Genomic DNA, 23,592 nt, shown 5'->3' on the forward strand with positions numbered 1-23,592 from the left:
CCACAGAGCCACGCTGCCCAGGGCCCATCCCCCCTCGCACACAGGGAAATGCCTGACAAACCGACACGCGGATAGAACAGCCACATTCAGATAGGGAAACTGAGGCGCACCAAGAGGCGTGTCCAGCCCATGCACACACAGAGCCTGGACTGGCACTCAGGACACCCCGCCACCGTGCCCCGGCTCTCCCCAGGAAACCTTGCTTCCCCCACTCTCCCCGCAGGCCTGCCGGCTCTGCTTTGGGGCTCTGAGCCGGCGTCCAGAGTCTGCCCTTTCCCCCAGCACCACGGCCCCACTGTCCACGTGCTCCCCAGCTCACGGTGGGGTGGGGGGCGGGGCAGGGCAGTGCCCGGAGCACCGTGTGCAGAGCCCAGCCATGGCTGGCTCCTCACAAAGCGCCAAAGAGGCTCCCGCAGTGTAGCTTGTCCAGCCACGCGCAAGGGCTGGTTGAGAAATCCAGCTCTCCCAGGTTCCCTGCTGTCTGGAGCAAAGTGTTTGTCTCCTTTCTGCATGCACTGCGCTGGCTCTGCCACTGCAACAGTGACACGTCTCACCCAGGGGTCGCAATGCACTTTAGAAGGGGAAACTGAGGCACAGAGCCGTGCACAGTACCACACCGCAGCAAAGCGAAGGCCAGCCCCATGGTCAGTCCACCCACTGCAACAGTGACACGTCTCACCCAGGGGTCGCAATGCACTTTAGAAGGGGAAACTGAGGCACAGAGAGTTACACACTATCAGACAGCAGCAAAGCAAGGGCCAGGCTCCAGAGCTCCTGACTCCTAGCCCCATGGTCAGTCCACCCACTGCAACAGTGACACGTCTCACCCAGGGGTCGCAATGCACTTTAGAAGGGGAAACTGAGGCACGGAGCCGTGCACAGTACCACACCGCAGCAAAGCGAAGGCCAGCCCCATGGTCAGTCCACCCACTGCAAAATGACATTTCCCACCCAAGGATCACAAAGCACTTTAGGAGGGGAAACTGAGGCACAGACACTTGCACAGTACCATACCGCCGCAAAGCGAGGGCCAGGCTCCAGGGCCCGACTCCCAGTCCTGCGGTCAGTCCACTTGACCGAGCTGCCCCCCCTCCAGCAGGCCCGGGACAAGCACTGGCCAAGCCAGCTGTCGTGTGCCGAGCTGCCCTGGGAAGCGCTTTCCAGGCGGGGGGCAGCTCATGTTGTGGGCGTGGGGGGGGGGGGGGGGGGCTGTCCAGGGACTGTTCCCCATTAGGGGGAGGCTCTCCAAGGAGGATCTCAGGGTTGGGATTTTCCATCTGCACATCAAAGGGCTCCAGGCCTGGAGGGGCCTCCCCTGATTGGCTGAGCAGCTGGGCGTGAAAGCCAGCGGGGCAGGCGGCTCAAATCACTTCCAGCCTTCGCGCTGCCAAGGGCCCGCCCCCCCTCGCCGTGCCCGCTGTTTATACTGGAGGAGGCTGCCCCCAAAGCCACTTCCAGGAACTCCAGGACAGAAGCTGCGTCCAAACCTCCGGCTCCTGCGCCGCGAGCGAGCTGACAATGGCGGCGTTTCGCACGGCGCGGGCACGGGCCATCCCGGTGCTAACGCCAGGGCACGGCAGCCGGGAGTGACGCTGCCCACCCGGCACATGGGTTGCTGGGAGCCTGGTGCTGCTAGAGCCATGGGCCCGATCCTGAGCCAGAGGCGGGGGGCAGCTGCTCCTCTCATCGGATGGCTCTAGCGCCCCTTCCCCTTGCAAAGATTGGGACGCTTACAGCCCTCTCTATCGCTGACCGGCCTTTTCCCCCTCCGCCTCCCTTCTTTTTCTGCTTTAAACGGTCTCCTTTCTGCGCCGCTCACCCGAAGAAGTGGGTTGTGTCCACGACAGCGCACGATACCATCTACAGCCGCTCCCCGAGTTACCAACAAGTTACCAACACTTGGTCCGTAACTCGAAGTGTTCGGAATTCGGATCCCATAGAGTTACATGGCGACCGCGCCGTTCGTAAGCGCGGATCGCCGTTCGGAACTCGGATCCGCATTTCCGACCGCTTTGGTTGCAAGTGTGGATGGTCGTAAGTGGAGGCGGTCGTAACTCGGGGAGCGGCTGTATATTTTGGCATCTCTCCGGTGCTACAGGACCACAACTGGCTTTTTTTCAGTTAGGCCATGTCTACACTAGCAAATGATTTCGGCACAATGACATCGGACAATAACTCCCGATTTTACAAAACCGAAACGAGTCCGAGGCAGGCTCCGTTCATGGGACGTAGCGCCCCAGCAAGCGCCAGGGAATAAATTCGTCTGAATGACGCGGGGGAGGCGTCATTTCAAAATAGCGGCGCCGCAGCGTCCACACGACTGCTGTGTCGAAATGAGCGTTATTCCCCGAGGAAAGCGAGCGAGCCGGTCTCGAAGTCAGCGGCCCAGTATTTCGAAATGACGGGCTTGGCAGTGTGGAGGCTCCGCTTATACCTGCGCCCTGAGGGGGGTTATTTCGCAATGAAGTCCTAGCGTAGATCAGGGCTTACAGACTCAAACGGCCACCCCTCTGAGGCCCTCCTCCTTTAGCCATCGCTGGTGTCAGGGAGGAAGCCAGGCCGTGGGGTGGTTGCAAGACACATGCTTGGAGCTGTCCCAGGCCGGAGGCAGACGCTACACAGATGTCTCACGAGCCCTGACCCCTGGGTGATGGCCTGCGACACCCCCGGCCCAGGCTTCCACATTCCTGCCACTCCAGGCGACAGGGAGCGGGAGCGGCAACCCGCCCCCGGTGGCTCCGTGTGCCCTGTATCTAGCTGCTCTCCATGAGGCAGTGGGGTCCCATTCTCCCCTGGATTTCCCCTTCCCTGGTGCGGCCAGGATCCCTCGAGCCAGCCTCTCCTGGAGCCATCGCCCCGTGCAGCACGCAGGGCGAGGGGGGCTAGCCATGCAGCCGGAGAGTTCCCAGACAGCTTGCTTTGCGTGGGAGGGGGGTGGGAGGGGCCAGCCGGCTCTAGGCCAGTGCAGCTGGCCACAGCTGTTCTCTCCGACAGAATAGCACGTCCTGCCCTGGGAAGCAGGGAGCGCTGGACCACTGCCTCCAGGGATGAGCCCTTCACGCTCAGGAGGGTGGGCCGTTTCTCTTGGGGCCAAAGGGTAGGGATGGGAACTTGTTTATCCACGTCCTCCTCTTCACCTCGCTTACACTAGGCTCACGCCATCGCCGGCGGCGGGGTGGCTGCCGATTGGCCCCGGCCTGAGGAAGGGGGCAGACCACACCTGCCACGTGACGACAGGCTCGGAGGTTCCCCTAAAAACAGATCTGACCAGTAACCCGAAGCCCGTCTCCAGCATCTCTCATGGGAGGCTCCCAAGGCACTTGCCAACAATGGGCATTCCTGCTGCTGGTTTTGAGATGGGGAAACTGAGGCCCAGGCTGGCTAGCGACCACGGTGGCCCGGTGAGTCGGTGGCAGAGCCCAGACTGAAGTCCCGTTCTCCCAACTGCCAATTGGCCACTGTAACCACCGGGCTCCACTGCCCGGAAGCCCGCATATGAGTGGCAGCTCTGTCCTGCAGGCTGGGGGCACGGTGCCAGCGACAGGAGGGAGATGCACGGAAAGGTGGGCACCCAGAATTCAACGCTCCCTTTTTAGGGGCCACTCCTCCGTCAGAACCCGGTCCCAGGCCTGCCTCTGCAGCCCCCGCCCCACTCAGCTGCTGCCTCTGGGCGCTCCATCCCCCCAGCAGCCACTGAAAGAAATGAGCAGGTGCTTAGCAGCCAGCTCCCGCACCCGGCCTGCGCCTCCCGCTCTCCTCCCCCAGCCCGCTGGGTCTCGGCACGGACCGTGGCAGCACCGGGCCAGCATGGGGGGCAGAGGGGCTGCCTGCTGATCCCTGCTGCTCATGACAGCCCCGTAAATATTTACACAAGAGCAAAACATCCCTGCACGTCCATCCCCCGGGAACGGCAGCCTGCACAGCTGTGCCGGAGGCAGGCCAGCCCGCGGCGCACACAGACACAGGCTCAGCACACGCTGACACAGACAGATGCACGTGCAGGGCCGCAGCCCGCTGGCCAAGCCTCGCCCTCAGCTTCAGAGGCTGGCAATGATCTCACAGGCTCTTCCGGTGGGAGGCGCTGTGTGTGGACTCAGCCCTCTCCGTGGGGTTCCGGGGCCCGAGGCTGGAGATGGGGCCCGGCCAGTGTTGGGGGGATCGTCAGGAGAGTGGGCAGGTGACGCTGGAGAAAGGCAGCCAGGACTCCCCCTCCCCCTGTTCTCCGGGCAGCTCTGACCCCCAGGCTGGGCTAGGTAAAACCCAGCTGTTGAGAACAAGCCAGGTTTGCTGCTGGGCACTGAGCCTGTCCCAGCCCAGGGACCAACAAGGCCCTGTGTTCCAGGGCACAGACTCTCCTCTCTGCCTGCAAGTCACCTGATCCCTGCAGGGGCCTCCGAATCCCAGCCCAGCCTAACTGGGAGTTGTTCATGTCTTTAATCTCCAGACAATGAGGGATCTTGTGAGGACGACCAGGTGTGAGATGCACCCCTCCTTCAGATTACAGGGTGGGAGCAATTACCTGCCCCTTTATGCAGTGAGAGCTGGAAACAATAGAAGCCACTGCCCAAGGGAGTGGTCACAGAGTCAGAAATTAAGCTGTGTGGGCAGAGTAATTCCCAGGGCAATGATTGCAAACACAGGAGCCGGGGGAGCTATCTGGCAAGCTGCCGGTGTTGGAAGGAGAAAGCCACAGCGAGGGAAGCAGCGGTGAGCATGGTGCTAGGACAGAGCAGACAGGCCAGAAATGGTAAGCAGGGGAACTGCCTGCTGCGTTCAGGGGAACAGGCCTCTGTGCACATTTTACATAGACAAATAGGGAAGACACCAAAGGATACACCTGAGTCATACAATCCAGTTCTCCTCCTAGAGGAAAGAACCTGTCAAGGGCTCCAATACCGGACAACGACTCAGGCAACAGTATCACTCTCAATTATGGGTGGTCCCCAAATCCTGGCCCTGTCCGTGGATACCCCCGAATAACGGCACAGCTGAGTTCTCTTCCCAAATACTATCTCACCTCTCTGCATCCCAGGCCATTGTCACCCCTTGATCCCCTTCCTGGCCCCCACGGTAACATTTCTGCGGGAGTCACCCCAGCTCCGCCAATCTGAAGCCACTCAGCTGTCTAGAATCCTCCACCTTCTCCCCAGCGCCCACTCTCCCAAGGCCTCCTCGAGTCCCCTCCTGTGCACCAGCTATCGGGAGCAGGCTATGCCCAGGGGCACCGTGTCCCCCTCTGCTTGGTGTCTCACCTTCCACTCACCCCACGGCATAGGCAGCTTGTTGCACTGCCCCCCGGCATCCCCTCGCAGGTACCAGTCGCCTGTGCCCCACGGTGAACACTCGCTGGGCTGAGGCTGCATGGGGCTCTCTGCATTAGTGATGCCCCCAATGGGGAATAATCCCCAGGACAGGAATGATCCCAGCTCAAGCAATAGCCATGGGGGAGTGTCCACAGGCCATTGCAACACAGAGCATGACCCATGCAGACTACACGGCCCAGCATGCAATGCGGTGCTTTACCGCCAGCATTCCAAGAGCATTGCATGCTGGGGACTGTAGTCTCCATGGGAAGCAGCTGCAGCGCGTGGCTGGGCCCTGTGCATGCCTGTGGCAGTGGGGGAGGCCCGTGGACGCTGCGGGTGATGTCTCCGGCCCCAGCTTTGGAACGGATGTGGGGACGTTAATACTGATGCCCTGGCTCCCTTTCCTGCTAATGGTGAATCAGAGAAATGGGGGCCCAGGAGGGACCGGGATGGGCGCAGAGCACGTCTGGGACTCCCACTCGTCCCGTGTCCCCACTCACGAGACTGCTCAGTCGCGCAGGAGCCCGGCTCAGCACCGAGTCACATGCCTAAAGGCGCACTATCCCCGCCATTCTATCCTCAGCCAGAATTCTGGGAAGCTGCCCCCTCCCCTGCTAGTGCGTCCCCCCCCCCCACGTGCCCTTCCCTCGTGTATCCCAGTCTGCTGCTGGTGACTCATAAAGCCAGCAAGCAGGGCCTCGTGACCCACAGCCACGGAGGATGTGGTGACCTCGAAACCCCCCGGTCTGACGGAATCGGCTGCGCGGCTGGGCAAGACCTGCAGGAACATGCTCTCTGCCGACAGCCTGCCGGAAGTGGGCCGTGGTCTCCCTTTTACCAGGCACAGCGACGCAGCGAGGCCCTGACAGCCCTGGAGCCTGAGGAACGACGCTCTTCTGCACGAATGCTGCTGGTATTACGGTGCCACCCAGAGGCACTGACGTTCCAGCCCTAGGCCACCTCCCCCACAGGGCCCCCCACCCTGACCTGCCTCTCCTTCTTCTGCGCCGCCCACACCTCCATGCTGGCCCACAGCCTCCCCTGCTAGCCCCCCAGCTGTGCCGATGCACCTCACGCCAGGCCTGAACCCTCCACTGCTGTTCTGAGCTCCCCCAAACCTGGACCCCCCTGCTCCGGGAGCTGCCTTTGCACCCCACCCTCCACAGGGACCAGGGAAGGTCCCGCAGCACTGGGAGGAATCCGACTGCCCAAGAACCCGTCGCTATCCACTGCGTCTCTGGTGAGCACCCGGAAGTGCTGCTCCTGCTGTGACACTAACTCCCTGCCCCACCCCACGGAAGCCATGGCCTTGGGGTGCACTGGAGGGCCAAGGTGTCAGGGACTCCGGCAGAATCTGACACTTTGGCCCTTGCTAGAGCTGCCAGCGGCTTTCCCTGTCCTTCCGCCCCCCCCCCCCCCCGGAACGCTTGGTGGTGGAGCTGCTCGCGGCCGAATGAGCCGAGTGATATTATTGGTGAGGGCGGCTCAAGAAGGCGCCGACACACAGCAAGGATAATTCAAGGCGTCGGAGCAGCCAGTTCATGTGGAAGGAGCCGGTCTTGTCTCATGTCGCTTCGACGTGGACCAGGCCGGCTGTGTCACAGCTACGGGTTTAGTGTTTGCGCAGCGAACTAGAGAGACATCAGCCCTGCCTGATCCCACCGCACCCACCACTGTGCCCCCATCTCGGTTTGCAGCCGAGGGGAAAAAACCAGGGACTGGATCCAAATTGCTAGGGGCAGGCAGCCTCTGAGTTGCTTCTACATCCCCCTTGGGTTGTCCTATGAACAACAGCTTCCGGAGCAGGGACGTGTCATTGTGTGTGTGTGTGTGTGTGTGTGTGTGTGTGTGGTGCTGAAGGGCCATCGTCACTACCGGAGCCTGCTCCGTGCTGCTGCACTAACCAACTCACTTGTGTGTGCACCACACTGTGCACCGCTATTGGATTGTGTATGTACCATGGTGCATGCACCACTACTGGACTGCGTATGCACCCCAGTGTATGCACCGTTGTCAGATTGCGTATGCATCACAGTGCATGCGCTACCGGTATGTGCACTGCTACAGGCTTGTGTATGCACTAGAGTGCGTGCACTACCAGTGTGTACAGCACTATTGGATCGCGTATGCGCCACCGTGTGTGCACTACAATCGAACCGTGGCCTACATTTGTCTCACTACAGACGGGGCCAATCAGGAAGCTGTTCACCTCCTGACAGATCAGTACCAGGGCGGTTTGGAGGAACATCAATGAATCAAAAGGCCCAGGCAGCTGCCGCCGCCTCCGCATTGGCAGCCGATTTCACTGAAAAGACTCATTCACGTCTAACGAGCCAATCCGATGGGGCATGCAAATGTCTGCTACCTAATTGGTTCAGAGATCCCCAGCCGGCTGCATTCACCTGGTTGTGGGGCATGTGGGAAGTGGCAGAAGGGCCCCCATGCTGCGCCTCCGGGGTCATTCAGTTGCAAACGGACAGGAAATTGCTGCTGTCAGTCGACCCCAGCGTGGCCCCACTGGATGCTGGGTCCTGGCAGCCCCTGCCTCAGCCAAGCGCCCCCATGTGGCTGGCCATGCTGGGACAGTCCTGTCCAGCCCCAGCCTTCCGCGCTGGGCCCGACGCTGCTCCTATGAACCCAGGTCCCTCCTCCCTGGGCACAGGCGTGAGCCCAACGTCCATTCCCATCACACCGGCCCGCGCACCTCTCGCGTCTTGCGTCAGCCCTGCTCAGACAGGACCCTTTGCAAAGGCCTGACCCTGCCCTCCGGTCCCTCCCAACACGTGGCTGCACGGGCGCTCAGCAGTACCTCCGATGGAGAGAGAGGGCTGGGGGAGTAACCCTGGGGCAGCCCGCACCCCCAGCCAGAGCCATCACCCCTCCCACACACCCCACTTCGAAACCCTCGGCCCCACCCCAGACACACATCCCCTCTGCGTTGTGGTGCACATGACAAAACTCATTCCGCACATGCAAGGGGACCCATTAGAGGGAACATTCTATCAGTCCCAGGCGTACCCCACCAGCTGGGGCAAATCAGGTGGGGCACTCGGGGGGCAGAGAGCTGAACCCAGCTCAGCCAAACGGGGATCAGGCGGCGTTCCCTGGGACTAGCGCAGGCCCAGAAACAGCCAGAAGCCCCCCAGTCTGGCTGCCGCCTGGCAGGCTGGGCTCTCGGGAGTGCATGGGACGGGTGAGGAACAGCTGACGGGAGCTGTCCCTGGGAAGTGGTGAGCAGCTGGCCCAGGGGCAGCCCTGCTTGGAGCTGGGAAAATTGGCAGGAAAGGCCCTTGGGGTGTGACCTGCCCACTGTGTCGCCAGGCCGCAGGCTACCTCACGCCGAAAGAATCCCCACAGCCGGAGAGCACACCAATTACCCTGGCCCCACGGCAGCCTGCACCACACAGCCCCCTACCCCCGAGGCGCAGAATGCAGCCCCCTGCACTCTGCATGCACGCCCTCCCTTCACTCACCCCTCCACACCCGGTGCATCTCTCACACTCAGGTGTGCACGCACGCACTCGCACGCACGCACCCTCTTGCACACGCACCAAGCTTTCCTGACACAGCAGGTCTGCGGTGGAGCAGTTTTGTGGTGAAATGCAGCTAGGTCATTATTGATTCCTGGCTCGGTGAAAGATCAAGACCACAAAGGACGCTGCATGGGCTGTTTTGCGAACGTCATCTGAAATGCACACGGCTCCCCTAAGAGCGGAAGATCTGAATCCCCCCCCCTTCTGTGCCGAACACACAGACACGCCCCCTCACAGGCAGGAAGCACATGAGCATGGGCACACACGTGTACACACACATTTGCAATTACATGCAGAGACACACACCCCCACAATCACAGACAGGAAACACATGAGCATGGGCACACACGTGTACATACACACACGCCTGTAATCAGATGAAGAGAAACATACACACACACACCTGTAATCACACACAGAGTGGCACACATACACACACCCCATCACAGATAAGAAGCACATACACATTTATCCACACAGAGGCACACACCTAACACGCACACACAGACTCACCCTACACGCAGGTGCCCAGAGCGACAGTCACAGACCTATGGCCGCCTGGGGTCACTCCCTCACAGCCCCCCAAGCGTTAAGCTGCAGCACTCTGAGATGGCTCCATCTCCTGCCCTCGGCCCCATGCTCGCAATGGGGCCGGAGGCTAATTAACCTTGCACCGAGCGGCGGGACTGGGGCGGCAGGAGGGACGGGGCGCAGAGCAGCGGGGCGCAGAGCAGCGGGGGGTTGACCCGCGCGCCCGACTCTGCCCTGCGCCACGACCTGCGGCCCTACAAAGCTCGCCTCCGCCGCACGTCCGTTTCCGGGGGGCACCCGCCCCCTGGATTCGCCGCCCAGGCTCGGGGGCTGACGGCCCATTCAGAGCGCTCCGCTGCCACAGCCGTGCCAACGGGAGAGATGGGGCACTGCTGGGTGGCGCGGCAGCAGCCTGGCTCTAGGGCAGTCGGCGGGGCGGGGGGGACGCGAGGCAGGCGCCGGGGCCCGGACTGGACCGCACAGAAGGTCGCCGAGCTGAACCTGTAAGCTAGATCTGGAAGCCAGTAGCCCTCAACCTTCAGCCCATCCACCCGCCCGCCCCTCGGGGTTACTGGTCTCACCATGTGGCAGGGAGTTCCGAAGACTCCCACCCTTGTACCCTATAGGTGTCAGACTTTCCAAAACGGGCTCACGGCCGCAGCTCTCCCGACTCCTAAAGCCCCAGCACAGAAGCCCTGTCGCTGAGCACCAAGGGATCTGGCAGGCGCCGTCTCCCCAGGAGCCTGGCTCCTGCATGAGGCTCCTCCCAGACCTCCCAAAGGGACAGCGATAAAATATCCTCCATCAGCACATCAAAGCCACATGGCGTGGGCGCAGCTAGGGCTCCTCTGCAGGGAGACACCCCGGCTGACTGGGAGGCCTGGGCTAAGCGGCTCTTTGACTGGGTGCAGACATTGCAGATTCGGAAGCAGCCTGAATTCTGGGACCCCCCATCTTGCAGGCTCCTAGGGACGGCACTGCAGCCCGAGCGTCCCCACCACAGTCCAACAGCCCCTTCACGCAAGCCAGCGGGTGGAGGGCACAGGGGCTGTCCCGTGGCAGGGCAGACATACCCAGGTCCCACTACACGAGTCTCGGGCAGCCGCTCCCAGGAGACACGGAGACCAGCGCTAAGCTGGCGTATGTGGCTATCACAGCCCCCCCCACCCATCTATCCGTCCATCCCTCCATGCCCCATCTAACTATCCACCCATCTATCCAACCCCGCCCCCACCCATCTATCCGTCCATCCCTCCGTGCCCCATCTAACTATCCACCCATCTATCCAACCCCGCCCCCACCCATCTATCCGTCCATCCCTCCGTGCCCCATCTAACTATCCACCCATCTATCCAACCCCGCCCCCACCCATCTATCCGTCCATCCCTCCGTGCCCCATCTAACTATCCACCCATCTATCCAACCCTGCCCCCACCCATCTATCCGTCCATCCCTCCGTGCCCCATCTAACTATCCACCCATCTATCCAACCCCACCCCCACCCATCTATCCGTCCATCCCTCCATGCCCCATCTAACTATCCACCCATCTATCCAACCCCGCCCCCACCCATCTATCCGTCCATCCCTCCATGCCCCATCTAACTATCCACCCATCTATCCAACCCCGCCCCCACCCATCTATCCAACCCTGCCCCCACCCATCTATCCGTCCATCCCTCCGTGCCCCATCTAACTATCCACCCATCTATCCAACCCCGCCCCCACCCATCTATCCAACCCTGCCCCCACCCATCTATCCATCCATCCCTCCGTGCCCCATCTAACTATCCACCCATCTATCCAACCCCGCCCCCACCCATCTATCCAACCCTGCCCCCACCCATCTATCCGTCCATCCCTCTGTGCCCCATCTCTCCTGGGTGGCTGCCCAAGTGCTCAGGTTACAGGAAACCCCTCCCCCCCACACACATATATCTAACCACCCATAAACCTATCTAACTCCACCTAACCACTCACCCACCCATCTAGCCAATGCCCCCCACATCTATCCACCCATCCCTTTATGTACCCCTCTAACTATCACAGATGTGGCCATCCATCCATCCCCACTCCTACCCATCCATCTGCCTTTTGAGGCCCCCAGGTTCAGAGTCCAAGACAGAAGGGACCACTGTGATGACCTGCCCCCGGCAATCCCTGCAGCAGACCCCAGCGGCCGATGACTCTCGCGGTCGGACCCGCACTGCCCGTCGGGGCCCGCCCGGCGCCCGCAGTGCCACTCACCCTGTGGTGATGTCGTCGTCCTCCGTCAGGGTCTTGCCCAGCAGGTCGCTGTCACTCATGTACCCGGACTTGAGCTCCACGTCGTCGGCGTCCAGCGACTCGACCAGCTCCAGCCGGGAGATGTGGCTCAGTTTGCTGGCGCTGCGCATTGGCATGGTGTGGGAGTAGTGTGCCCGCTCGCCGGGCGCGTACCAGCTGGGGGTGCCTTCCGACCGGCAGCTGCCCCCCACCGAGGGGGCGTCGCCCGCCTGCAGCCGGGGGCTGGATTGCCCGTAGCGCCAGGACAGGGGCGAGGAGCGGTTGGACAGGCTGGACACGCTCCTGGCGTTGGCCTCGTCACTGTCGTAGCAGGTCATCTCCAAAGCGCTGCGAGGGAGGAGCAGAGAGCAGAGCGTCAGGGACGGGGCAGCCGGCGCCAGGCAAACAGCCCTGGCCCTAGGAGCAGGAGAGGGCCCGGGCTGCAGGGACTCAGCACCTCGGGAAACCAGGCCACCCGGCTCGGAGGCAAGGCGGGGGAGCCGGGACGGGAACCCGGCGTGCGCTGTGCTAAGCCGCTGGCGTCACCAGGAATCTCCCCTTCTTCCCGACAGCCCCGCTCCCTGGTCCCACGCCCCAGGGCCCCCCTCTTTACGTCCCTTCCTCCCACAGGGCTCGGGACAGAGGGGCCGAGGCCCAGGGCGGCCTGGCTGCTAGCAGGAAAGCACATACGTGGCTCAGAGCTGGATCTCGGGCAGCACCCTGGGCCCGCCTGGGCCTGCACTGAGAAGCAGCAGGGCCAGGCCCCAGTTGCCTGGGGGGGCTCCCTTCCAGCATGGCAGGCAGCCGGGGTTACATGCAGAGCGAGGCTGACGGACACACCTGGGCTGGGCTACCGGCGCTGGAGGGCCGCCCAGCCGGGCTGCTTCCGATCAGCTGCCCGAGGCACACGCACCGTTTTACCGGAGCTGAACCAGATGTGTGTGTGGAGCCCGGGCACAGAGCTCGGCATCGCGCTTTGTGGGGGCTGCTGAGCCAGCCGGGAAACACGTTCCCATGCAGCTTGTAATGACAGTAGGGCATCCCGTGCGAGACACACACACACACACAGAGACACAGATACACACAGACACACACACAGATACACACAGATGCACACACACAGATACACAGACACACACACACATATGCACAGACACAGATACACACACAGATACACACAGATACACACACACACACAGATGCACAGACACACAGATCCACAGACACACACACACACACACATGCACAGACACACAGATCCACAGACACACACACACACACACATGCACAGACACACAGATCCAGACACACACACACACACACACACACATGCACAGACACACAGATCCAGACACACACACACACACACACATGCACAGACACACAGATCCAGACACACACACACACACACACACACACATGCACAGACACACAGATCCAGACACACACACAGATACACACACACACACAGATGCACAGACACACAGACACACACACACACACATGCACAGACACACAGATACACAGACACACACACACACACACATGCACAGACACACAGATACACAGACACACACACACAGATGCACAGAGTTGGGGGCAGGCCCCAGAGCAGAGAGCCTGCAAACTCACTGCCATATGCCAGGAATGGGGAGGAAATTCACGCAGTTCCCCACAGACGTGCTACAGGGACTGACTCCGAGAGCCCAGGGCACGTGGCACCAGGGAGAAGCAGGGCTGGGAGCCGCTGCATCAGAGGCCCAAATCTTGCACCATTTTGCACGAGCCTGCAATTCAGATGGGGATTTGCACACGTGTCTCCTGCACTTGGCTCACGTGCGTGGCCCACTTGATCACAGAGCGCTCGGCTAGTGCTCACGTGCGTGGGCCGTGCTCTCGCCCAGCCGCTGTTCCGCCTGGTGCGCAGGTTTGGCTCACCAGGCATTGACCTCGTGGCCAGCCTGGCCGGTGCACGGGGCCTTGCTCCAGCGGGAGAGAGCAGGGCTAACGTCACCTCTTTCCCTTGACTCCTGCCTGCCTTCTCTGCACACCCAGCCTTCCTGGCTCGCAGGGCTTGTATGTTCTGCCCTGCCCCCCGTGGGGGAGCTCAGTGCACGTGGCTCTTGTGATGGACTCGTGCACACGTGGTATGTGTGTCGGTGTGCCCGGCTTGCTCACTATCTGTTTGCTCTGCTTGTGCACCTGCCTCACATTTTCTGTGAGGCCAGTGTGGTGGGTCCCCAGGGCACGCACACCGCTCCGTGCGCACAGGCAGGGCCCGTGTGGCGTACACTCTCCCAGCGCGTGGCTAGGGCCCGTCTCCTGGGGGTGGCCTCGCCTAGCACCGGTCGCTGGGGGTCCCTGAGCGCTCAGCGCCCGTGCGTCGGGCTTGGCTTGGCCTTGGTGCATAGCAATGCAGGGCAGGACGGGCTCTGGTCTCCCAGGCCCCGCACGGAGGCAGGATGAACTGTCTGCCCTGCAGTGAAAACTGCCACAGAAGAGGTTCCACCCCCGGCAGCCATGGAGATCAGCTGGTCGCGGTCCTCTGTGGCGCTAGATACTGGCCTGGAGACTTATCAGCTCCCTTCTCAGTCCGTCGTCTCTTCCCAGTCTGACGGTGCCCGGCCCGGCCCTCTCTGCTCCGTTTTCCTAACCCTCCCTCGCTTTTGTCTCCCGCCCCATCCGTCCGCGGCTTTCGTCTGGTGCCCAGAACTGGACCCGGCTCTCCAGCTGGGAGGCCTCCCCGGGGCTGCACAGCCGCTGTCGCTTGCTTGCACCGTTTCTGCGGCTTTGGCTCACACGACCCTCTGCCCCTGCTTTCGGAGCTGTGCTCACTATACTGGTGCAAGGGGTGCACACGCGCACAGCCAGCGCTCTCCGCCTGCGCCCCGGTGCTGCCCGTGTGCTCACAGCAGCTTGTGCCCAGATGGCTCCTTGTAGGCGGGTCCAACTCCCCTGGCACGGCGCACCAGCGCCTGCGTGCACACAGGGAACGGAGGTGCACGGAGCCGGGCCAAGCCGTGTGCTTGCAAAAAGCTGCTGCCGGCAAAACATTCGGCCGAGCAGATGGGCTGGAGTCCTGCCCTCGCTCCCCGCCTGTCGTGACTCATCGCGGGTGGGGCTCAGCTGGCAGCGGCGCCTCCCCTGTGCCCTCAGCCCCAGACGCTGGCTGGGCCACAGGCTGGGAGCCAGATCCTGGGAGAACAGGGGGCGGGGCCTTCCCCTCTGACTCCTCCCACGTGGTCAGAGGGGGGTTGGTGTCCTCGGGGGCAGGAGCGAGGGCGGATTTATTTATCTCTGTCCGTGCGCGGGGCAGTGGCGCGCTGGGGACTCCCACCACTGGACACAGCGTGGCCCCCACGTGGGCGCAGCCACATACCTCACAGGCCTTCCCTGTGGGGCTACCCCCCAAGACACACTCACAAGGGAACCTGGGCAGGAGCCTCCCTGTCTCAGCCCCGTTCCAGGCTCCCTGCTCTGCAGCTGGCTGCCGTGACCCCTCAGGCCCGTCGCCGGCGCCCCCGAGGGACTCAGCGTGGGGCTAGCGCGCCCCACGTTCCCTCCCCTTCCCGCTGGCCGCCCTGTGTCGCAAGCTCCGTGCCTGCAGCCTCTCGCCGGGACCCGTCCCCGCCCCGAGCTGCTGTCTCTGCATTAGCTCATCTGGGCCGCGGAGCCAGGGAGGGAAAATCTTACTCAAGCTGGGCACGGCTGCCAGCTCCCAGCGCAGCGGGGAAGGAGCGTGGCCAGGCAGCTCCCCGGGAGCTGCACTGCAAGAGGCCCGGAGCGCCCGCCTGGGGGCTGCTAGCCCGGCCCTCCTGGCTACAGGCTGCACTGACGAACGAAGCCCCCCACCCCAGCAGGAGCTGAGCCTGTGCAATGTCTGCAGCAAGGGGGGCCCAGGCCTGCGTGGGATGGGGCCCAGCCTCCTACAGCAGGAGCTCAGAGGGAAGGGCGGTAGGGGGTGCCTGATGGCTCAGGGTGTCCCCTTATCACAAGGGGTGTGGCTCTGGGGGCCCAGGAAACTCCTTCCGTGTAAGCAGCTGGTCCACGGATGCGCAATGTACCCCGCTCGCCCGCCCTGCTCTTGCATGGCCCAGGGCTCAGCATGTAGCCCGCATGGCCCAGGCGCTGCTGCCGGCTGCCAAGGGCTGGGGAGGGGAGATGGGTCAGAGGCAGGTTCCTGCTGCTGTGCAGGCCACGGGGAAGGCAGCCCCGGGGAGGCCCTAGGGCTTACCACCCGGGGCGGGGGGGGGGGAGAAGTCAGCCCCTGCTCTCTGATCTCCGAGGGGTCTCCCTCCCTCAGCCCCAGCGCGGCCTGGCCCAGGCAAGCCCTGTGCCTCTCCGGATGGGAGGCCGGAGCTGGGCGCCTGGGGAATGAGCCCTGCTCGCTGGACGGTTTGGCAGCAGGGGAGCTCGCTGGAGCCCTGCGAGGAGCCACGCGGCCGGTGTTGTGGGGAAGCTGCCTGGCTGAGAGGCCCCCGTCCACAGCAGGGATGGAGGCACGGGGCGGGGGGTTAGGGGCGCCGCACTCGGCTCCCGACTTTCTGACTCACTGTCTGAGCTGGGTGCCTCAGTTTCCCTACGGGGTAACACCGAAGCGGGCCGAGAGGCCCAGCGCGGCGCTCACTCTGCGGTGCGGGAAAGGCGACGTGCAGCGCTCCCACGGTCGGAGGCGGACTCCACCTCGGCTGGGGTGGGCAGCCAGGGGCTCTCCGCCCACCTGGGAAACCGGCGGGTGGGCCGCTGCGGCCATGGGCTGCTGCTCCCGGCCAACCGCCCCGCGCCCTGGAGCTTTTCAAGCAGCTGAGCCTTTTCCATTGGCTTGTGCTGCCCAGTCCTGGCGCCTGCCTGGCCTCCCCCGGACGGACCGGGCAGCGGGGCTCGCGACGGCGGCTAGCTCTGGAACCCCAAGGATGCCCCCTCGGCTGAGCCCTTCCAGTGGGGCAGGAGCATCACCCGTGATGGGACTCAGGGGCAGATCCCATGGCCACAAAACACGGGGCGGGGGCGGGGGGAGCCCTGTGGCCGTGACCCCGAGGGCAGCTCTGCTCATCCCCAGCACTGCCTCCTGGTCCTCAGTCTCGCTCCCCCTGTAGCTGGCCGGGTGCTGCCCCCTGGTGGCCGCAGCCTCCACTGCATGCTCGCAGGGCAGGGCTCAAGCGGGGCTTTTCCCTGCCCTCTCTGCTCCCAACCAGAGGGGGATTGGCCGGGGTCCCTAAGGGCCCATGAGCCTGCGCAGGCGGGCCTGGGGCAGCCAGCGATCGGCTGGGCCATGCTGCTCTGCTTTCACGGCTGGGGAGGAGGGGAAGGGGGAGACAGCGGGCATCGTGGTCTCACCTGTGGGACACCTGAGAGCCTCGCAGGCTGGACATGGTCTCCTCCAGGTTCTGCCGCAGGTCCAGCACGTTCTGCACCGTCCTCTTCCTTTGGGACTCGGGGTCTGCAGGGATACGGCGAGCACAGGCCTTTATAGCCCCGGCGGCAGGGAGAGGAGGGGGACACCCACCCGAAGCCCCCACCCCATTCCAGGGTCCCCCCCACCCACCCAGCCCCATGTCCCCTCCCGCCCAGCTGCCCTCTGCCCACACGTCCCTTCCCTGCACCCCGTGCGAGCTCCCCTCTGTTGCCTGAGCATCACAAGAGCCTCTGGACAGCGCAGGATGGAGACCCGCTGCCTAGGGCAGGTCCGAGCGCTGGGCCGATGGGAGATTCACCCGGCGACCCACAGCTGTCTGCCCTGGGGGCTAGGCAGGGTTAACTGCACCGCTCGAGTGCCAGCAAAGCCGCTCTGCCACGTGCACTGGCCTGACCGGGCAGTCTCCGTGCCAAGGGGCGAATGGACACACAGCAGACAGAAGACGTGGTAACGCACAGAAAGCGGCAGGGGAACATTTTCACCATCCTAGGCACTCACTCGTGGATTTACAAGTAGCCGTGAATATCACCAGCCAATTCCAGAGAGAGGCCGCGGACTTGGAATTCAGACCGTTCCCCTGGGCTTGCACAGAGACAGTCACTGGATGGCCCATTACAAAGCCCATTTCTCCTGCCTTTAACATCCGCATTCCCACATCAAAAGCTATGAATGGGACACACCCCGCCCATTCATTAGCCGCTTGAAATGGGTCCTACAATTGACAGGTACTTCTGCCGCTGTTCTACAGATCTCTTGGGTCCTGTTACTTCCACCCCAGCTCATCTGAAGTGGGTTTGGCCCACGAACGCACAATGTACCCAGCAAGCCCCAGTCAGCTGATCTGAGACTCGCTGTGGCAGGGTGAGGGTGGCTGCTGCAGCCCCTCGCACAATGGTTCTGTGGCTGCTGCAGCCCCTCGCACAATGGTTCTGTGGCTGTTGCAGCCCCTCGCACAATGGTTCTGTGGCTGCTGCAGCCCCTCGCACAATGGTTCTGTGGCTGCTGCAGCCCCTCGCACAATGGTTCTGTGGCTGCTGCAGCCCCTCGCACAATGGTTCTGTGGCTGCTGCAGCCCCTCGCACAATGGTTCTGTGGCTGCTGCAGCCCCTCGCACAATGGTTCTGTGGCTGCTGCAGCCCCTCGCACACTGGTTCTGTGGCTGCTGCAGCCCCTCGCACACTGGTTCTGTGGCTGCTGCGGCCCCTCGCACAATGGTTCTGTGGCTGCTGCGGCCCCTCGCACAATGGTTCTGTGGCTGCTGCGGTCCCTCGCACAATGGTTCTGTGGCTGCTGCAGCCCCTCGCACAATGGTTCTGTGGCTGCTGCGGCCCCTCGCACAATGGTTCTGTGGCTGCTGCGGCCCCTCGCACACTGGTTCTGTGGCTGCTGCGGCCCCTCGCACAATGGTTCTGTGGCTGCTGCGGCCCCTCGCACAATGGTTCTGTGGCTGCTGCAGCCCCTCGCACAATGGTTCTGTGGCTGCTGCGGCCCCTCGCACAATGGTTCTGTGGCTGCTGCGGCCCCTCGCACAATGGTTCTGTGGCTGTTGCGGCCCCTCGCACAATGGTTCTGTGGCTGCTGCTGCCTCTCGCACAATGGTTCTGTGGCTGCTGAAGCCCCTCGCACAATGGTTCTGTAGCTGCTGCAGCCCCTCGCACAATGGCTCTGTGGCTGCTGCAGCCCCTCGCACAATGGTTCTGTGGCTGCTGCTGCCCCTCACACAATGGCTCTGTGGCTGCAGCAGCCCCTCGCACAATGGTTCTGTGGCTGCAGCAGCCCCTCGCACAATGGTTCTGTGGCTGCTGCAGCCCCTCGCACAATGGTTCTGTGGCTGCTGCAGCCCCTCGCACAATGGGACCCTGATCTCAGCTGGTGCCACGGGTGCTACCAAATACCCCTGCTAAGGAGGCGTGCCACAGAGAGCCCAGCTGGATTTTGAAATGGCCAGGGATGGAGAGGCCACCACTCTTTGGCCAGTGGCTCCAGTGATTCGTGGCCTCCCTGTTACAACGTGAGCTGGATTTCCAGCCTGACCTTGTCTGGCTCCAGCCACCAGCCCCTGGCTCTCGTTAGACGATCTCTGTTCGATGGCAGAGCCCGTTGTCGAGTCTGTGCCCCACGCAGGCGACGTGCTGCCTGTAATTCGGTCACCCCCAACCTTCCCTTCATTAGCGACACAGGCACAGAGCCCAGCCTGTCGCTCTAGGGCAGGCCTCTGACCCTTTCACTGCTCTCCAGGCTCTGCTCAGACCCTCCCCAACCGATCAGCCTCCACCTTGGATTGTGGGCACCGGATTCCGGCGGCGGTCGCTCTCTGCAGACAGACAGACAGACACAGACACACCCCACTTCCCGGAGGAGCCCCTCTCTGCAGAGCTCAGCCAGAGGTGGGAGCAGGCTCCAGGCTCCCTGGCTGTGGGTGCCCCCAGCTCCAGCGTGGTGAGTGAGATTGGGGCCCGTTGCACGAGGGCTGGGTCAAACAGGGCTCACTCGAGTGTGCAAACTGCCACGTGACAGCCATTCTCTACCCGACCCAGTGAGGGTGCTCCCCGATCAGTGGCACTGTTGGTTTTCGGATGGCAGAGCCTGCTGGGGGCTCGGTGCGGGCTGTGATGCCGGAGGGGGGAGGTGAGGCAGCGGGTGCTGGCTTTGGCGCAGGGTGTCACGTCCAGAGGGTGCAGCCGGCACAAGGTCTATAACCGCCCCTTGCAGGGGCACTGCTGTTCCCGTGTGGCAAGCCACGGCCCTGAGGGGAGACTCTGGCCCTGCGCTAAACCCCACAAGAAAGCAGCAAGGCGGGGCCCCCTCACCCCCCGTTAATCAACCCCGCCAAGGCGATGCGGGTAGGCACGCTGGAGTTTGGCCCAGCCTCACCAAAGCGCTCCCAGCCCTGGCAGATCCCAAGAGACAGCACCTTAGAATCACACCCGTCCGATTCCTGTCTTGTGCCTCGCACGCGCATGTGCCTCGCACGCTTACACACCCACTTGGAGCTGACGAGCTGCTGCTCTCCAAGGCTCACTCAGGTGCTGGGCCGTCAGAGCCTGCAAGCCCAGCCAGTGGGCAGCTTTCATGGGCAGCCTTACGGGACCAGGAGAGGGGCCATTTCCTGTCACCGCTCCTGTAGCCTGGCAGCGGGGCTGCTCTGGACTCGAGCCGGAGCCTAGATGTACAGCCTGCTGCGATTCCCCAGCTCCTCCGGAGCTGCCCTGCTACCAGTCCCTGGCTAGGGCGTGCTAGGGACGCAGGCTCTGTAGGTTGCCAGTTCAAAGCCTGCTGTTTCGGCCAACACAGGGCTACTGGGACTTTACCAGGAGATGCCCAAAAGGCTTCTGGGCGGATTCAGGCCCCGTCAGAGGGGCCGTGTGTTGCCAGGCCAAAGCACCCCCAGATCAGGGAATGGGGCGTGCCGGGGGGCCCTGCCTCTGGGGCTGGGCGGTTGGGTGTAACTGACCCCAGCACTGGAGGAGGCGGTGGCTGGCCGTCTCTCGGACTAGGCACTGAGCGCTGGTCGGCAGGAGCGGGAGGTCTGGTGTCTGAGTGAGGTCCTGCCCCAGTCCCCTTGGCTCAGCCGGAGTCTGCACCCGGGGGGCCAGGCTGGATCCAATCCAGCAGGGCTCCAAGCAGGGCTGCCCATGCAGAGCCCCCGGGGAGGTGTGGAAGGCCGTGCTGAGGGCAGGTGCTTGGCACAGGGGAGGGGGACCTCCATTAAGTTCCCCCTCCAAGCCGTCACAAGGCAGACCCGCCCCGTACCAGCTGGCACCGGCCGCCCCTTCAATCCGGGCTGGGTTTTCTCATTCAAATGTAGCGAGGATTTAGTTGACGGGCAGGTTGGTGGTGGGGGAGGGGGCGATAATTATGGCTCCATTTAATGTGATGTGGCAACCAACACTTTTGCAATTGCCATGGTAACACACAGAAGCTACACGGACACAGCTCAGTATCCAGCATGCAACAGAGCATCTGCATTGGGAGGCGGGGGGCGCTGGCGTCCCCACGCTGTGTAAATAACACGGGGAGTGCTGTGCTTTGTCAGGCGGCCATGGGATGGGAGCAATAACATGTGTGCACACAACCTACACACACGGTAACACACACACATTGCTCACACCCCATACAAAACACAGGCAGGGTAATATACACAAAGTAACTCATTCCCACCCAAAACCAATCAATCCAAAATCTATCCATCTATCCATCCCCATGCTATCTATCTATCTATCTATCTATCTATCTATCTATCTATCTATCTATCTATCTATCTATCTATCTATCTATCTATCCCCACACACCCCCTCTATCTATCTATCTATCTATCTATCTATCTATCTATCTATCTATCTATCTATCTATCTATCTATCTATCCCCACACACCCCATCTATCTATCTATCTATCTATCTATCTATCTATCTATCTATCTATCTATCTATCTATCTATCTATCTATCTATCTATCTATCTATCCCCACACACCCCATCTATCTATCTATCTATCTATCTATCTATCTATCTATCTATCTATCTATCTATCTATCTATCCCCACACACCCCCTCTATCTATCTATCTATCTATCTATCTATCTATCTATCTATCTATCTATCTATCTATCTATCTATCCCCACACACCCCCTCTATCTATCTATCTATCTATCTATCTATCTATCTATCTATCTATCTATCTATCCCCACACACCCCCTCTATCTATCTATCTATCTATCTATCTATCTATCTATCTATCTATCTATCTATCCCCACACACCCCCTCTATCTATCTATCTATCTATCTATCTATCTATCTATCTATCTATCTATCCCCACACATCCCCTCTATCTATCTATCTATCTATCTATCTATCTATCTATCTATCTATCTATCTATCTATCCCCACACACCCCCTCTATCTATCTATCTATCTATCTATCTATCTATCTATCTATCTATCTATCTATCCCCACACATCCCCTCATATATCTATCTATCTATCTATCTATCTATCTATCTATCTATCTATCTATCTATCTATCTATCTATCTATCCCCACACATCCCCTCATATATCTATCTATCTATCTATCTATCTATCTATCTATCTATCTATCTATCTATCTATCTATCCCCACACACCCCCTCTATCTATCTATCTATCTATCCCCACACACCCCCTCTATCTATCTATCTATCTATCTATCTATCTATCTATCTATCTATCTATCTATCTATCTATCTATCTATCTATCTATCTATCTATCTATCTATCTATCTATCTATCTATCCCCACACATCCCCTCATCTATCTATCTATCTATCTATCTATCTATCTATCTATCTATGGGTATGTCTACACTAGAAAGTTAGTTCGAACTAACGGACGTTAGTTCGAACTAACTTTCCTATGCGCTACACTAGCGCTCCGCTAGTTCGAATTTCAATCGAACTAGCGGAGCGCTTAGTTCGAACTAGGTAAACCTCATTTTACGAGGACTAACGCCTAGTTCGAACTAGCTAGTTCGAACTAAGGGCTGTGTAGCCCTTTAGTTCGAACTAGTGGGAGGCTAGCCCTCCCCAGGTTTCCCTGGTGGCCACTCTGGCCAACACCAGGGAAACTCTATGCCCCCCTCCCGGCCCCGGACCCCTTAAAGGGGCACGGGCTGGCTACGGTGCCCGTGCCAGGTGCAAGCCTGCCAGCACCCAGCTAGCAGACCCTGCACCTGGCACGGCACAGAGCCACCCACCCGATGCCCCCCAGCCCACTCCCTCTTGCCGGGACCAGGCTGGCGGCTCCCAGGAGCTTGCCCTGGACCGCAAGAGGCGGGCACCTTCCTGGGCTAGTGCGGACATCGTGGACCTCGTCCACGATCTCCGCACTAGGCACAGGAAAGTGGCCGTCTAGGGCAGGAGAGCTGCCAGCCTGGCCACCCAGGACCAGGTGTGCATGAAAATCAAGGGGGTCCACTGAGACCCCCGACACTGAGCCCTGAGCTTACAATGGCCGTACTGGGTCAGACCAAAGGTCCATCTAGCCCAGTAGCCTGTCTGCCAACAGCGGCCAACCCTAGGGACCCTGGAGGGGATGGACCGAAGACAATGACCAAGCCATTTGTCTCGTGCCATCCCTCTCCAGCCTTCCACAAACTTTGGGCAGGGATACCACTCCTACCCTCTGGCTAATAGGACTCCATGGACCCAACCTCCATGACTTGATCTCACTTCCCTTTCAACTCTGTTCTAGTTCTAGCCTTCACAGCCTCCTGCAGCAAGGAGTTCCACAGGTTAACTATTTGCTTTGTCAAGAACAACAACTTTCTCTTACTAGTTTCAAGCCTGCTACCCATTCCTTTCCTTTGGTGTCCTCTAGTCCTTCTTTATGGGAACTCAGGAAGAACTTTTCTGAATGCACCCTCTCCACCCAACCCCTGCTTTTAGAGACCTCTATCCTGTCCCCCCTCCGTCTCCTCTTTTCTAAGCTGAACAGTCCCAGTCTCTGTAGCCTCTCTTCATCTGGGACCTGTTCCCAACCCCTGATCATGTTAGTTGCCCTC

The 23,592-nt window shown here is 61.1% G+C and overlaps 1 protein-coding gene across 10 annotated transcripts in view; it reads right to left on the minus strand.

Moving 5' to 3' along the window:
• NAV1 (neuron navigator 1) overlaps positions 1–23,592 on the minus strand; it is a 223,035-nt gene that overhangs the window by 53,338 nt on the left and 146,105 nt on the right. For all 10 annotated transcript variants that reach the window (XM_075910183.1, XM_075910185.1, XM_075910182.1 and 7 more), the window contains 2 exons: positions 16,972–17,074; positions 11,617–11,982 (listed from right to left, as the gene is read on the minus strand). In XM_075910183.1, the coding sequence (XP_075766298.1) occupies positions 11,617–11,982; positions 16,972–17,074 (469 nt within the window). The remainder of the gene's footprint in view (positions 1–11,616; positions 11,983–16,971; positions 17,075–23,592) is intronic.

The sequence above is a fragment of the Pelodiscus sinensis genome, chromosome 27, assembly GCF_049634645.1.
Source record: "Pelodiscus sinensis isolate JC-2024 chromosome 27, ASM4963464v1, whole genome shotgun sequence".
NCBI lineage: Eukaryota > Metazoa > Chordata > Testudines > Trionychidae > Pelodiscus > Pelodiscus sinensis.